The sequence below is a fragment of the Lontra canadensis genome, unplaced genomic scaffold (genome assembly GCF_010015895.1).
Source record: "Lontra canadensis isolate GAN:19392208 unplaced genomic scaffold, GSC_riverotter_1.0 scaffold1, whole genome shotgun sequence".
In the NCBI taxonomy this organism is placed as follows: Eukaryota; Metazoa; Chordata; class Mammalia; order Carnivora; family Mustelidae; genus Lontra; species Lontra canadensis.
The window spans coordinates 116,229,784-116,246,243 of record NW_022630995.1 but is presented as its reverse complement, the minus strand read 5'-3'; the positions used below and the strand labels follow the sequence as shown (position 1 = coordinate 116,246,243).

Here is a 16,460-nt window from a genome sequence, read left to right as displayed (position 1 = left end):
TCTCAAGCAATAAAAGTATGATCGACTTCTTTAATTTGCATTTTATTCACTTATCTCACATTAATTGAGTTCTTTTTATTTATTTTATTTTATTTTTTAAAAATATTTATTCTAGAGAGAGAGCATGTGCAAGCAGGGAGAGGGACAGAGGGAGAGAGAAAATCCTGAAGCAGACCCCCACTGAGCACGGAGCTCCACAGATGGCTCAATTCCGGGGCCTGGAGACCATGAGCCTAGCCAGAATCAAGAGTCAGCTGCCCAACCAGCCGAGCCAGCCAGTTCTTCTATGAGTTCTTTTTATGGATCAGACACTATGCTAGGTGGTGGGGACACCATACATTTATATGTTAGCTCTCCAGTTGCTTTGTTTTAAGGAAATATTTAATATGGGGCTCTTGGGTGGCTCACTGGGTTAAGCATCTGACTTGTGATTTGGGCTCAGGTCATGATCTCATCGGTCGAGGGATAGAGCCCCATTTCAGGCTCTGTGCTCAGCAGGGAGTCTGGGATTCTCTCTCTCCCTCCCTCTTCCTCGGCCCCACCCCCCACTCACATGTGTGCATGCTCTCTCTCTCTCTCTCTCTCTCTCTCAAATAAATAAATGAATAAATCTTTTAAAAAGGAGAAAAAAGATTATTTCTTTCTCTGTCGCCCCTCCTCCCCCTCTCTTAAGAAAAAAGAAAGGAAGAAAAGAAAGAAAGAAAGAAAGAAAGAAAGAAAGAAAGACAGAAAGACTGACTTAATATGAGGGCTTAGTGTCTTATGCTGATGGTCCCAAACTCTTATCATTTGTGCATGAGGGAAATAAATATTGAGGAAATTACTATTCAGAAAAAGGTTATATACAGTTCATACTGAAATAGAACCTGAAGTCTGAATGCTATTCATTTACTTGCCACTCATAAACCCTTTTGTCCAATACATATTTGTTAGCGTCTGTCATGTGCCAGGCACTCTTGCAACAACAACAAAAGAACATTTATCCCTGTCTATAGAGAACTTAAAATGTACTAGTAAGAAGAGTGGAGCGGAGAGTACACGAATGGATGCGGTAAATAATAAAAATAAAACAGTAGTGCCAGTGATGGCTAACATTGTCATAGTTCCCAATGACCTATTTTTGCCAAACCTAAAGACTAACACTCAACCTAGATCTTGCCCAACAAGCAGTTGACAGAGGTGATCATTTCCTTTTCCTTTACCTGCTTAGTACACACCACCCTTCCTGGTTTTCCTCCCCAGATAAGTCCTCTGTTTTGTGCTAGTCACATTCACCCCCCACTGAGTGAGCTCATTGAGGCATCTGATGACTGATTTCTCATTTCTACACTGAGGACTCCCAATTTTAGGACTCTCCCTTGACTTCTCTGCACCGCTCCAAAATGGTTGGTCTTATTGCCTCCTTATATAAACAAGCATTTTACAGTTATTACCAGACTGAACTCCTGATCCACCAGCCCCAACATGGAGCCTCCCTCAGGGTTCCCCATCCCAGGAAAGGGAACCACCATTCACCCAGTTGCTCAGGCCAACCTTGGAATAATCCTAATTCCTTTCTTTCTTTCCGCCTACTTCCAACCTGTCAGCAAACCTGTGGACTCCTTCAAAACATCTTGAATGTGATTATTTGTTCTCTCCTCCCTTCCAGGGTGTTGCCTTAGTCCCAAGGTCAACCTTCAGACATGGCCTCTTACAGCAGCCTCTCCTAACTGGCTTTTCTGCTTCCATTTTTGTTCTACTGTGTTACCATAACCAGAATGAGTCTTTTAAAACTGAAGTCCGATCACGTCACTTCTCCATTCAAAAGCTTCCAACTGCTCTCCTTCACCTTCTGCCTTTAGATATGAGCGTGACACATACCATCCTTTTCCATGTCCCCTGGACTCTGCTCAAATGTCACTTCATCTGAGAAGTGTTCCCTGAAATCTTATTAAAATAACAAAACAAAACAAAACAAAACAAAAACACAAGTTCCTGGGGCACCTGGCTGGTTCAGTCTGTTAAGTCTCCATCTTCTGCTCAAGTCATGATCCTGGGGTCCTGGAATCCAGCCCCACCTAATTCCCCACCTTATTCAATGGCGGGCCTGCTTCTCCCTCTCCCTCTGCCCTTGTCTCCTGATTTTGTTCTCTCTCTCTCTCTCTCTCACTCTCTCTTTCAAATAAATAAATGAAATCTTTTTTTAATAAATAAAATCTTTTTTAAAACTCCAAAGCTCCTTTTGCCCCCACCCTCTATTACTTTACTGTGTTATTTTTCTTCATGTTTTTATAAATAGGAGAGTGTTAGTCCCAAGAGGATTTTGCTTTTCCACTGCCCAAAACAGCCTAGGAAAAAAGGGTAGGCACTCAGATGCGTTTGTTAAGCACTCTAAGCACTCCAAGCATTATTCTAGCATTATGCATTACCTGTTGAATTACCCTAAAGTTAGATTTACTGTCCACGAGGGGCGCCTGGATGGCTCAGTGGGTTAAATCCCCTGCCTTCGGCTCAGGTCATGATCCCAGAACCCTGGGATCAAGCCCCACATCAGGATCTCTGATCGGCAGGGAGCCTGCCTCCCCCTTTCTCTGTGCCTGCCTCTCTGCCTACTTGTGATTTCTGTCAAATAAATAAATAAAATCTTTTAAAAATTAAAAAAAAAAAAGATTTACTGTCCACGTGTCATCGATGTGGTAGCTGAGGCACAGCTTCGTTAGATAACTGGCCCAAAGTCACACAGCTCATGAGCTGCTTAGCTAGTATGTAAGTGAACGCAGGAGTCTTCCTCTGGAATCCCTCAGCGCTCCTCAGCACTGGGTGCTCACGTTTGAGCTCCAAAAGCCATTGGCCGGGACGTCAGGATGACTAAGAGTGCCAGGGCGGGGGCGTTGTGGTGGGGAGTTGGCCTCTAGGTTAAGTCCGGCGGGTCCACCTGGCTTTCCGGTTTCCGCAAACCAGCACACAGCTGTCACTAGCCTCTGAGAGCGCGTAGGCGCGGCGCGCGGGAGCGCGATGTACCTCTGCTGGGACACCAACCGCCCAGGACCTCTGCGCCGGAGGCCGGCCGGCCGTGGCGGTGCGGAGCTGCGACAGGCGGCCTCCGGGGAGCGCCACTCCCTGCTGCTGCTGAGCAACGGCGAAGTGCACTCGTGCGGGGACAACAGCCACGGCCAGCTGGGGCGGAGGGCCGTGCAGCGCCAGGAGCAGCCAAGTGAGTGCGGGACAAAGGTGCGGGGCGGGGGACCAGGTAGTGGGGGTGCTGGGAGCCCCGTATCTCTGGGCCCCACGATACGGCCAAACGATGCTCTACGCTGCCTGCGCTCAACTTCGTTAGTTTCGTTTTCCAGAACCGCAGTTTGTTTCGGTTTCCAGTTCATCTTAAAAGCGTAACTGAGAGCGGAACCTAACGCGACAGCGTGGTCCCTCCCACTGAGCCTTTCTAGACCAATCCCTGCCAGTGCGGGTCTCTGGACTAGAGGGACCTTCCAAACGTGGTTTCTGGGTGGAACATCCCTAACTCTCTCAGAAATACTCCAGGGCATCTTTTTCTAAAATTAAAAAAAAAAAAAGTATAATAGCATTTTTACCATTACTAATTATTATAGAAACACAGGGAAAGAAATTGCCTATAATTCCACTACCCAAAGACAACTGTAATATTTTGATGTATTTGCTTTGTTGCTCTATTCTATATTTACTTTTATAAAAGCATGTCGTTATATAGTTTGTATACGCGGTATTTATACAGCTCTATAAATTGGCTCTTACGAAACATGATATCATGAACATACTGCTTTTTTATTATGTATTTTTTGAAAACACGTTTTAAGTTGTTGCAAAACATTCCAGGCTTTGACAATACAAGTTAATTCTTCTTCTTTGATGGACATTAGGTTTTCTCCTCCTATTATAGGGGCTGCTATAAATAATGCTGTAATTGCCATTATTTGACCAAATTTATGACTACTTACTTAAAATAAATACCAAGAGTTGTGTCTGGGAGGAAAAACTTCTCCTCTACCCTGTTAGTTCTTTTTCTGAAGGCCTGCAAACTAAGTAGACAAAGATTGAGGAAAAATATATACAATTTTATTAATATTTTATATGCACAGGAGTTCACAGAAAAAAAGGAAACTCAAAAGTGGTTAAATTCGAGGACTTATATTGCATTTTAGCAAGGAAAAGGGAGTTTGAGCTTCAAAACATAATTAGTTGTGGGGAAGTGACTGGAAATATACAGGGGAGATTAGTGCCAGCTCCGGTGGTAAGAGTTCCTCTTCCCTTTCTGGTGTAGGAAAGGAAGGATACCTTTACAAGGGAAATTTATGCCCTACTTTTAGGTGTCTAGTGGGAGGGCAGAGAACTCTTCCTGCATCTGTTGATTTTTCAGTTGCCTTCAGCAAAAAATCATCATTCTGTCAAAGTGGTATATTTCGGGGTGGCATATCCTGATCCTTTAGGTGGAGATGAGAGGCAACATGATACCTGATGCCTAATTGTTCCCCAGGAATGTGGTACTAGTCTCTACCTTCATGAGTGTGTGAATCTTTGGGATATTTCTTATTATCCCATAGTTTGAAAATAAATCATTGAAAAGGATAAGATCACAAAGTTTTAAAAAAAGAAAACTGAAGTATTAGCAAAAACTTTTCTAGTAGTGATATATTTAACTCAAAACCTCTTATAATTCAGAGACAAACACTTTGGGAAAGCAGTTTAGATTAACTTGTAAGAATCATGCTGTAATGACCAGGTTTTCATTTGTGGGCACCTTTGACCCATTAAGGGCATATTACTGCATTCCTCTTTGTGAGAGTATCTGGCTTCTGCCTCTCATATTCATGGGGAAGGCTCCCTGCTCACTTCTTCCTGAGAAGGGACTCACTATTCTCACTGTTCAGGGCTGGAAAGTTGAAAGAAACATCTATTCTCTGTCTCCCTTTGTTTTGCTACCATCATCATAGAGAAATCTTAGGCCAAGCCTCGTAGTCCCTACAAGTTCCCCTCCTCCATGAAATTCATCCTTTTGAATGACAACCATATTCCCACACAGACAGTGTAACATACATTGAGCTTTTTTCCTTCACACCTTAAGTGTGATTATCAGGCCTTGATTTAAAAGTCCATTGGAAAGGATGAGAAATCTGAGTGACCCTTCTTTTTGAAGAAAGTAAACTTGTTGTCTTAAACTTCTTGTTAAATTAATAATCTTCTGAGGTGTTTTGTTTTGTTTTTGTTCCTGAAGAACCAATCAAGGCATTGGAAACTCTACGTGTTGATCTCGTGAGCTGTGGAAAGGAACACTCTCTTGCTGTCTGTTACAAAGGAAGGGTCTTTGCATGGGGGGCTGGTTCTGAAGGGCAGCTGGGAATTGGAGAATTTAAGGAAAGAAATCTTATACCTACGTAAGTATTTCCATTCACTCATTTATTCATCTGTTATTTTTCAGTTTCATGGGCGAGGCACTATGCAAGATGTCAGGGTACAAAGATGACTATGACAAACACAGTCCCTAGCCTCAATGACTATAGTATAGTGAGAGAATGAGGCAGGAAGACACCTCCAACACCAACTATTGCTTAATTAGAGTCCTATGAAGGAGAAGGGCAGGGCATTTGAAATGAGAACCTGTGACCCTTTGATCTACATCTTATGTATTGGAAATAACTGTGGGGACCCTCCCAGTAAATAAATAAATAAATAAAATATATAAAGTAAACATAAAATATCAATAAAATAAAATAAATATTATTTTAAAGTAAAAGCATTACACAGAAGATGCAGAAAGAAACCTTATCTGAACTTCCTTTCTGACTAAAGCAAGATCTCCTTGAAAAAAAAGCTGCCATTAGCAGCTTGGAGCGAGTTTCTTTTGAATTCAGTTGCTGTGAAGACAGATTGCCCAATCAAAATTAAAAAAACCGGGGCGCCTGGGTGGCTCAGTGGGTTAAGCCGCTGCCTTCAGCTCGGGTCATGATCTCGGAGTCCTGGGATCGGGGGCCGCATCGGGCTCTCTGCTCAGCGGGGAGCCTGCTTCCTCCTCTATCTGCCTGCCTCTCTGCCTGCTTGTGATCTGTCAAATAAATAAATAAATAAAATCTTAAAAAAAAAAAAAAACTAAAAAAAAAAAAAATTAAAAAAACCTATGGAACCTTCCATACTCTCCTACTGAAGTCCTAAATCCCCTCCTTTGGCTATTGATATATTTAAAGTGATTCCACAGATTTTCCATTACTGGGAGCTCCCCTGTGTACATGTAAATAAGCCTTGTTTTTTTTCTCCTGTTAATCTGTCTATTGTCAGTTAATTTGCATGTCCCCCCGTTCCCTATCCACTGGATCCAACCTGGAAGAGGAAGAGTTTTCCTCCCAACATAACCTTTTGGTTCTGTCTTAAGCCACTGGATCCTAATATTTTGTGTAGTAAGATGGGGGGAGAATCACAAACACCTTTCTAGGACAAATGATACATTTTCTAGGACAAATGATACGACAATCAGTCTGAATTGTGTGTTCATGAATTATATGTTTAAGAATTTTTTTTTTTTTGGTGAAAGATTAATTTATTTATTTGACAGACAGAGATCACAAGTAGGCAGAGAGGCAGGCAGAGATCGAGGGGGAAGCAGGCTCCCTGCTGAGCAGAGAGCCCGATGCGGGGACTCGATCCCAGGACCCCGAGATCATGACCTGACCGAAGGCAGAGGCTTAACCCACTGAGCCATCCAGGTGCCCTGTTTAAGAATTTTTAAGAGTATAATTTTTAATACTTGGAAGTTACTTTTTGTTACTTCTCTGGTTTTTAATTGTATAAGAGAGTGTGTGGCTTTGGGGGACAAGCATTGAACTTGGAATGAAAAGACGAAGGTTTGAGTTTAGTTCTACAACATGATATCTATAACGTGATTCCCTAGACCAAACCAGAACTCTGAGTTCTGTTAGGTTCAACCATATGAAATTGCGGATAGTTATGTTTTTGATCCACAAAAATGGCAGTTTAGTAGGATTCAACCTAATGATTTCTTTATCACATAGGGCTTAAATCAGGTGATATAAATAACAGTGTTCTATAAATTCTAAAGCCCTGTGTCATATGTGCATGAAGAAACTTTTCTTTTAAGCCAGTAAGTACAGAATAAAAGTTAGTACATTATATACTGCATTTAAAGTCTAACAAATATCACTTCTGTATTACAACTGTTTGGATTCTGCTTGTACCTTTTTTTTCCTAAGATTTTATTTATTTATTTATTTATTTGAGAGAGAGAGTGAGTGAGAGAGAGAGAGAGAGCATGAGAAGGGGGAGGGTCAGAGGGAGAAGCAGACGCCCTGTCAATGCAGGACTCAATGTGGGACTCTATCCCAGGACTCCAGGATCATGACCTAAGCCAAAGGCAGTCACTTAACCAGCTGAGTCACCCAGAAGTCCCTGCTCTGTACCTTTATATGTGCTGATGTCATGCTTAAAATAGTTTGAGGACTTTGGAATGAGGGTACAACAGAAAAAATTAGAAAATAAAGTTATTTCTGGGGAAACTATGCCCAGGTTACCAAAAATCCTGAAAATGATGGATGTGTACATGCAAACTTGTCAGTGTGACAGCTGTTTCAGACAAGTAACTCCTTACAATTGCTGACGATTACATGCCAATCAGGAAAATTGCCATTACTGTGGTGTTTTTGAATACTGCCGAACTGCCTTACATATCTGCAGTCATCCAGAGACCCATTTATCCTATTGTAAAAAAACATTAAAATAGCCCAGTTTAAAAAGAAAAGAAAGGAAGAGAAAGTTACTTCCCTAAACCAAATATCTTAGCTGGGATTGTTTTAGTATCTGTAGTTCATTTGGTGAGCCACTCTAAAGAAAGATTAATAAATTTTGTATCATTTTTATTACAGGAAGATAAAAACTCTGACTGATATAAAAATTATACAAGTTTCCTGTGGACACCACCACTCCCTGGCATTATCAGAAGGTAAAAAAAAGGGGGGGTTTTGGATCTTCTAAGTGTCATTACAAAGTAATTTTTTTAAAAATGATGTTATTTTTTAAAGTGAGAGAGACACACACAGTGAGAGAAGGAACACAGGTATGGGGAGTGGGAGGGGGAGAAGCAGGCTTCCTGCCCAGCAGGGAGCCTGCTGCGAGGCTGGATCCCAGGACTCTGGGATCATGATCTGAGCCAAAGATAGAAGCTTAATGCTTAATGACTGAGCCACCCAGATACCCCACAAAGTAATTTTTTTGAATATGAATGCTGCCTGTTGATTTTTAATGCACTGGGGCTCATTTTAATGCATTAAGAAGTTTGTTGGTTTTTTTTTTTTAAGATTTTATTTATTTGACAGAGATCACAAGTAGGCAGAGAGACAGGCAGAGACAGAGGGGGAAGCAGGCTCCCTGCTGAGCAGAGAGCCTGATGTGGGGCTCGATCCCAGGACCCTGAGACTATGACCGGACTGGAAGGCAGTGGCTTAACCCACTGAGCCACCCAGGCACCCCTAGAAGTTTTAACTCTTTAGATTTCATAAGCTGTATTGTTCTTCATTTTTCCCCCTATTCTCTTTGTTCATATTATACTCTAAGTAGTGCCTAATTCATATAAATGCCATAAAGGGTCATCTCTGTTCACATCACCTGATCTGACTGTCAAAGAATTTAGTAGTGGTTTTAGCTGGAACTTTGCCCTTTATGCTGAATGGTTGTATATACCAGCAAACTCAAGTAGACTAAGGTCTATTTGTCTTTTTTACTTAGATCAAAGAAAGAAAAGTCAAGATATTAAAATTATGACTTCACATGTTTTTCTACTAATAGCCCCATCCTTTGTCCAGCGTCAGTCAAAATCTTCCAATAGAGAGTATTGCAGAAGAAAAACTTTTCTCCTATCCTCTTTTTTTTTTTAAAAGAAGATTATTTATTTATTTATTTGACAGACAGAGATCACAAGTAGGCAGAGGCAGGCAGAGAGAGAGAGGAGGAAGTAGGTTCCCCGCTGAGCAGAGAGCCCAATGTGGGGCTCAGTTCCATGACCCTGGGATCACGACCTGAGCCGAAGGCAGAGGCTTTAACCCACTGAGTCACCCAGGCGCCCTCTCCTATCCTCTTTGGTTCAGTACCTGGGAGTCTACACATTTAAGTGACAAAAGATAGATTGACAAGAGAAAAGACACACCGGTTTTATTATTTTAGTGCATGGAAGTTTACAGAAAAGAAGTGAAACTCAGGAAGTGTTTAGACATGGGGGCTTATGAACCATTTTAATGAGGGAAGAACTTGGGCTTTGCAGGATGACCAATTGTAGGGAAATACATGGGAGGTGGAAGTACATGGGAGAAACTAATAGAAGATAAGAATTATTTTATTTAGGGTTATTTGTGAGGACTCATGTTAAGGCAGACTGTCCATCTCTGGTGATGGGTCACTGCCCCATCCCGGGTGCAGGAGAAGAGGACACCTTCAAATGGGAAATATATACCTTGCACTTGGGTGGATAAGAGGAGGGCAGAGAACTTTTCCCACATTTGTGGATTCTCAGTTGCCTTCAGCTCAAAATAACCCTTATGCCAGAATGGCGTATTTTGGGGTGGCATATCGTGATCGTCTTCCAGAGACATGTAACATTTGCATATCCCCCAGGTGATGTCATATGCATAATGGCAGCTGCACCACAGGGGCTCCGGACATTGCCTGGTTGCCTTCTGTGCGCCAGCTACTATGGGAGATGCTTTACATCTGGAACCTCATGAAATCACTTAACAAACACAGATGCTGCGCATCCTTGGTACCCTCATTGTAGAAATGAGAAATTGGGCTCAGAGACTTTATGTGATTTGCCTAAGATCACACACTAAGAAATAGGAGTGAGATTTGAACCTGAATCTGTTTACTTCTCAGCTCTAAGCAGTTAACCATGGTACCATGAAGGCCCTGAGACCACAGCGTAATCCTGTGGCTCTTGGAGAATTCCTTCCTACCATTTCCAGAGGTTTGATCTAGGGCAAGTTGTTTAACCTGACGATTTTCTCATCTGTAGGAGAACTGATGCCTATCTTATGGGGTGTTTAGAAGATTCAGTGAAAGAAGGAACACAATATATCCTGTACCATCCATGGCAGATAGCAGGGGTACAAGAAGGATTAGTCTGTCTTCCTTCCTTCCTTTCCTTCTTCTTCATTATTGAAACACCTTGAAGTGTTTCCCCAGGGTATTGATTTGCCTTTATACTGGTCTGGACTGAGGGTTGTGTGGAACCCACGTACCCAGTACATTTGCTGTGGTGAACTGTGAGTTCTCATAGACCTTCATATGAGTTTGACATTGTGCAGTGGGGCCTCAGAAATTCTTTCTTTCTTTCTTTCTTTCTTTCTTTCTTTCTTTCTTTCTTTCTTTCTTTTTTAAGATTTGATTTTATTGACAGAGAGGGTGAGAGAGCACAAGCAAGGGAGCAGTGGGAGAGGGAGAAGCAGGCTCCCCGCTGAGCAGGGGGCCTGACACGGGGCCTGACACGGGGCCTGACACGGGGCCCGACACAGGGCCTGACACGGGGCTTGGGATCCCAAGACCCTGGGATCATGACCTGAGCCAAAGGCAGACGCTTAACCCTCTGAGCCACCAAGTGCCCCAGAAATGCTTTTCAGTGGTAGAAATAACTTTAGAAGAGTTAAAAAAGAAAAATTAGATATAATAACATAAAAATCTGAGCTTTATTAGCATTTTTCAGGGGAAACAATGAAGCATTAGAAGATCTTGATTTTTTTTTACCTCATGTAAGTTAACCACCTTTGGTCAAATTCAACATAAAATATTGATGGTCATTTCCTTCCATAGAGTCATTCCGCAAGTATTTTTTAAGTGCCTATGTCTCCAGCAAAGAGGATATAGCTGTGAACATATCTAAGACTCTGCTTTCATGGAGCTTATATTCTGGACGGTGTGTAGGGGAAGTGAACCTTACACATATAGACAAATAATTATGTCATATAACAGCGATAAGGGTAGGAAGGAAAGTGAGGCCAGGAAAGGGAATGGGAGAAAGTACTGGAGTGGAGGGAAGAAATCTTTCTCTTTTATAAATGATGTTAGGGAGACTATCACTTACACCATGACCAGAGACCAAAAGAAGGGACGGAGGAAGACATAATGCTAAGGCCATGATCCAGAGGTATGATCTAGATGCAAAGGCAATGAGGTAGCAACAGACTCAGCAGTAAGTTCAGCAATAGCAGGGTCTCTGGAAAGGTCTGCGCAAGGGAGAGATAAAGGTCTGAGATGTGTCCTAGGGAACACTGGTGACCAGGGGCTTGTGAGCTGTGGTGAGAATTAGCCTTTTAATGAGCAAGATAGCAAATTCCTAAAGGGTTCTATCTGACTTTTTTTTTTTTTTTTTTTTTTTTTTTTTTTTTTTTAAAGAGCACTCTCGCTGCATTGGAAAACAGACAAATATGGGCACGGGGAGCTTAGTGAGGGGCTGTTGTAAACTTCCAGGAGAAATGTAACGGTGGCTTGGTGGCTAAGGTAGTTAACAGTGGAGAGGTGAGAAGTGGTCAGTTTCAACACATTTTAAAGGTAGAGACTTTAGGATTTGCTACGGGGAAGGGTGTAAAAGAAAGAAGGGAGTCGAGGATGATTTCAAGATTTCTGGTCTGAGCAGCTGAAGGAACAGAGTTGTTCTCAACTCAAGGGAGAAGAGGAGTGGATGTTGTTGGAAGGGGCTTTTGGAGGTGTTCTTGACCATCCTCCTTGCTCTTAGTGAGAATACTCTAACCTCCTTTATCCCTGTTGTAGTTATTAAAGACTTGTAGAATGAGGGTGGCAGTTTCTACTTGAATTTGGTATTCCAGTGTGTTGGCAGTTCTCAATTTCTCTGCTTTCTCTTTGTAGGTGGCCGGCTGTTTTCCTGGGGAAGTAATAGCCACGGACAGCTGGGCCTGGAGAAGGAGTGCCCATCCCAAGCCAGCCCGCAGAGGGTGCAGTCCCTGGAAGGCATCCCCCTCACTCAGGTGGCTGCAGGTGGGGCGCACAGCTTCGCCCTGTCTCTCTCAGGGGCTTCGTTTGGCTGGGGAAGCAACAGTGAAGGGCAGCTGGCCCTGCACAAGAACGACGGCCCAGGTAACGAGATAGTCTTCCTGTGGTAAATCAGTCTTTCTTTCCAGTTGTAGGACCAGCTCCACAAAGGGGACTCTCGAGGATTAGAGCAGTGATTCCCAAACTTTGTGATACATGAGAATCCCCTGGGGAGCCATCTTGATTTTTGATGGCCACTGTAATGTATTACCACAAACTTGTGGTTTCAAACAACACAAATGTATTATCTTACAGTTCTGGTGGTCAGAAGTTTGATTCGGGTCTCACAGGGCTAAAATCAAGGTGTCAGCAGGGCTGAGTTCCTTTCTGGAGGCTTCGGGACAGCAGGGTAGGGGATGTGTATGGGTGTTGCACCATTTTCTCATCTTTTCCCCCTTCTAGCATCCACCTCCATTCCTTGACTCATAGCCCCTCTTTTTCAAAGCCAGCAATGGCTGGTGAAATCTTCCTCGGGTCACATTACTCTCACGGTGATTTTTCTGCATTCCCTCTTCCTCAGATAAAGGACCCTGGTGATTACATTGGGCCCACTCAGATAATCCAGGCTAACCTCCTTATTTTAAGGTCAATAGATTACAACTTTAATTCCATCTTCATTAACTCCTCTTTGTCGTGTAACCTAACATAGCCACAGCCTCTGGGAAAGGACACGGATATCTTTGAAGACCCTTATTTTGTCTACCGTAAGAGCATTTAAAAAATCCCAGCACCCAAGTTAGATGCCATACCAAGTAAATCAGAAGGTCTGGGGATGGAAGTCAGGCATTGGTCATTATTAAAGAGTCTGCAAGTTATGCCAATGTGCAGTCAAGCTTGTGAACCACTGGATTAGAAGATGCTGGCAGGACAAACAACCAACAGCCCTTAAACAAACTCACTGCGAAGTCTTCCCCACGAATCCTGTCCCTCTGTTCAGTTCTTTATATTCAGTTAATATATACTCAGCCAGGACTTAATCTCATTTCGTTTGACTCTGTCAACATGAAGTAAGTCCTCTTCTTTTCTTAATTATTATTGCAATTTGCAGAACACCTACTAGGTGACAGAAACAAATATAACATAATGGCACTATTCTTGGGAATAAAGGTCTTAAAACTTAGCTTTCTAGGAGAACAGGCTAAGGCGTTCCAGAAGATTACATCGTTTTCAGAAATAGATGCTAAAGGGGTGTTTTTCTTTCTTTTCCAAGGCAGGGCCTTCTCTCTGTTCTATAATACTCATGAGTGCTCATTTAAAAGATTATGTTAATGAATTATAAGATGATGAAAATATTAATAGATGTGACAGCTTATGAAATCTGAGTCTTAGCCTCTAGAGATTCTGCTTTCTTTCAGTGGTGCAAAGCTCCAAGCCTTGTTTAGTTGCTGCGCTGAAGAATCTAAGTGTGGTTTACATCAGCTGTGGTTATGAGCACACTGCTGTGCTTACCCAGGTAATCTAAAATGTTTTGCTATTTTTTTTAAATTCCTGACAATGTTACCCCAAGGTACATGTCCTGTTATTGAAAGCAATCTGTGTATCAATATCTCAACGTAACCATTCAATGCACAAATACCTAAAAAGGTAAAATTAATCAAATGTAAACCATGACATTTTCAAGATCGTATAGCAGAAGCTAATTTCAGCTTTAGAAAATATTTTTAGATACCCACTAAATTAGATTAATGGGGTGCCTGAGTGGTTCAATTGGTAGAGCATGCAACTCTTGATCTTGGGGCTATAAATTCGATCCCCACATTGGGTGTAGAAAATGCTTAACAATAAAATCTTAGGGGTGCCTGGGTGGCTCAGTGGGTTAAAGCCTCTGCCTTTGGCTCAGGTCATGATCCCAGGGTCCTGGGATCGAGCCCTGCATCAGGCTCTCTGCTCAGTAGGGAGCCTGCTTCCCCCTCTCTCTCTGCCTGCCTCTCTGCCTGTGATCTCTGTCTGTCAAATAAAAAAATAAATAAATAAAATAAAATAAAATCTTAAAAAATTTTTAAATGATTAATATAGGAGCTAATCCTTTTAGCAGTTGTTCATTCATAATATAGTTCTATAGATGGAATTATTGCACAGGCAACAAACTAATTTTTACAGCTTTCAAGAACCCAGATTATAGACTAGAACCTACTTTGTTCCATTTCTTGCTTGGCACAATTACCAGTCTGCTTTGTAAATGTTTGCCTCCTCTTCTTGTACTGGCCAAATAGTATATTCCAATGGGATGGATTCTCCCTATAGCCACAAGGAATAGACAAATAGAAAACTATTTGTGTGGTTGAAATGTTTATTTAAAAACTAAATGAATAGGGGCAGCTGGGTGCCTCAGTTGTTCAGCGACTGACTTCAGCTCATGTCATGATCCCAGGGTCCTGGGATGGAGACCCGCATCGGGCTCCCTGCTCACCGGGTAGTCTGCTTCTCCCTTTGCTGCTCTCTCTGCTTGTGCTCCCTCTCTGTCTGTCAAATAAATAAATAAAACCTTTTTTAAAAAAATAAATAAATAAAAATAAAAACTAAATGAAGCACTGACCTCTACCTCTGAAACCTCTGGCCCCAAAGCTGGAGCAACTTATATTTACTATTAGAAATAATAAATATAAGATCCTTCCCCTTTATTATAGAGCTTATATTTCACATAGTGCTCTCATACAATTCTTTGATAATACTTAATCTTCAAGTTTTTAGTTACTTTTTAAAATCTGAAATTAGGGGTGCCTGGTTGGCCCAGTGGGTTAAAGCCTCTGCCTTCGGCTCAGGTCATGATCCCGGAGCCCTGGGATCGAGTCCGGCATCGGGCTCTCTGCTCAGTGGGGAACCTGCTTCCTCCTCTCCCTCTGCCTGCCTCTCTGCCTACTTGTGATCTCTGTCTGTCAAATAAATAAATAATATCTTTAAAAAATAAATAAATAAAATCTGAAATTAGTCTGATTCCTTCTTTTTCAAACAGACTGGGAAAGTGTTCACATTTGGAGGCAATAGCTATGGACAGCTGGGATATAGCCCTACTGCTGAGAAGAAAGGGCCACAGCTCGTGGAAGGAATTGATGGCCTAGTTTCACAGATAGATTGTGGAAGGTAATGGACTAGTTTTTTGTTTGTTTGTTTTTAGTGTGAGTAGAAAGTGTTACATTTTGTTACTTAGAAATGATTCCTCAGGGTACCCCTCTCCAGTCCCCTCCCTCTATGGTTCAGTAAGCTTTGCTACTCATCCAAAAAAAATGACTCCTCAGCCATGTTATCAGACCTTAAAACCCAAAATATGTGACTACTCTTTTTATAGATCATTTTCCTTTCTGCAAATTTACTTCTTTCAAATACAGTTTGAGTTTTCTATTTTTGTCTAATTTATTCTAGGAATTTCATTTGTTTAATAAGAATTTATTCGAAGTCTTCTGTGTATAGACCACCTTACTAGGTGCTGGGGGTTGGGAGGAAAGTTAAAAGTAAAAATAGTGGTGGGGCTCCTGGGTGGCTCAGTTGTTAACCATCTGCCTTCGGCTCAGGTCATGATCCCAGTGTCCTGCGATCTACTGAGCCTCGGATATATTGTCCTGGGATATATTGAGTCCCATATCGGGCTCCCTGACTCAGCAGGGACTTGTGCTCTCTCTCACTCTGACAAATAAGAAACAAAAAAACAGAAATGGTAGAAGCTATAGTAAAGACCCACCAATAATATTCTATCTTTAAGGTTAGTAATAAGTTAATATTCACCTACCATTTGTTTAGTCACATCATTTGATACCCTCTCACCTTGACATTATGATAAGGTTATCTGGGTACTCAGTGTAAGATAAATCTGTTACTTTGTGTTAGGAGACATCATCTTTCTCAAAAAGTGTGAGTCCCTTGGTCTTCATTATATTCTGTCTCTTGCAGTTACCATACTCTTGCATATGTCTATACCACTGGAAAGGTAGTGTCTTTCGGTCGTGGACCATGTTGCAAAAGCAGCCCAACTCATCCGGAGGCTCCGACAGAAAACTTTACCTGCCTGGTTTCTGCTGATGGTACGAGTGGTCCTACTAATTTATGATTTTGTTTTAATTGATACCACTGGAGGAGAAAAATTATTTATATTCTTTTCACAGAAGTACATAGATCTGTGGTTCTTTTTGTACTGTTATTTTTAATCCGTACAATATGCATCTTTTCTTATGCAGTGATTCCTGGAGTATTTAGTAACTTTTTTCTAAAGATCAGGGTAATACAAAAAGATCCCAAGTCGATGGATTATCAGAAACACTTTTATATATTTAATCGAACCTCTTCTAGGTATACCTGGCTGGCTCAGTGGGTAGAGCATGTGACTCTTCATCTCAGGGTTGTGAGTTTGAGCCCCATGCTGGGTGTAGAGATTGCTTAAAATCAAATCAAATACAAACAAACAAACAAAAAATCCA

General features: G+C 41.8%; 1 protein-coding gene across 1 annotated transcript in view; it reads left to right on the top strand.

Annotated features, from left to right (window-relative positions):
* Positions 1 to 2,742: 2,742 nt before the first annotated feature.
* The window catches only part of HERC6 (HECT and RLD domain containing E3 ubiquitin protein ligase family member 6), a 62,125-nt gene continuing 48,407 nt past the window's right edge, over positions 2,743 to 16,460 (top strand). The window contains exons 1-7 of the mRNA XM_032861876.1: positions 2,743 to 3,193; positions 5,228 to 5,387; positions 7,884 to 7,960; positions 11,869 to 12,096; positions 13,407 to 13,504; positions 15,005 to 15,132; positions 15,937 to 16,067. Coding sequence (XP_032717767.1) covers positions 2,995 to 3,193; positions 5,228 to 5,387; positions 7,884 to 7,960; positions 11,869 to 12,096; positions 13,407 to 13,504; positions 15,005 to 15,132; positions 15,937 to 16,067 — 1,021 coding nt within the window. The 5' untranslated portion in view covers positions 2,743 to 2,994. The remainder of the gene's footprint in view (positions 3,194 to 5,227; positions 5,388 to 7,883; positions 7,961 to 11,868; positions 12,097 to 13,406; positions 13,505 to 15,004; positions 15,133 to 15,936; positions 16,068 to 16,460) is intronic.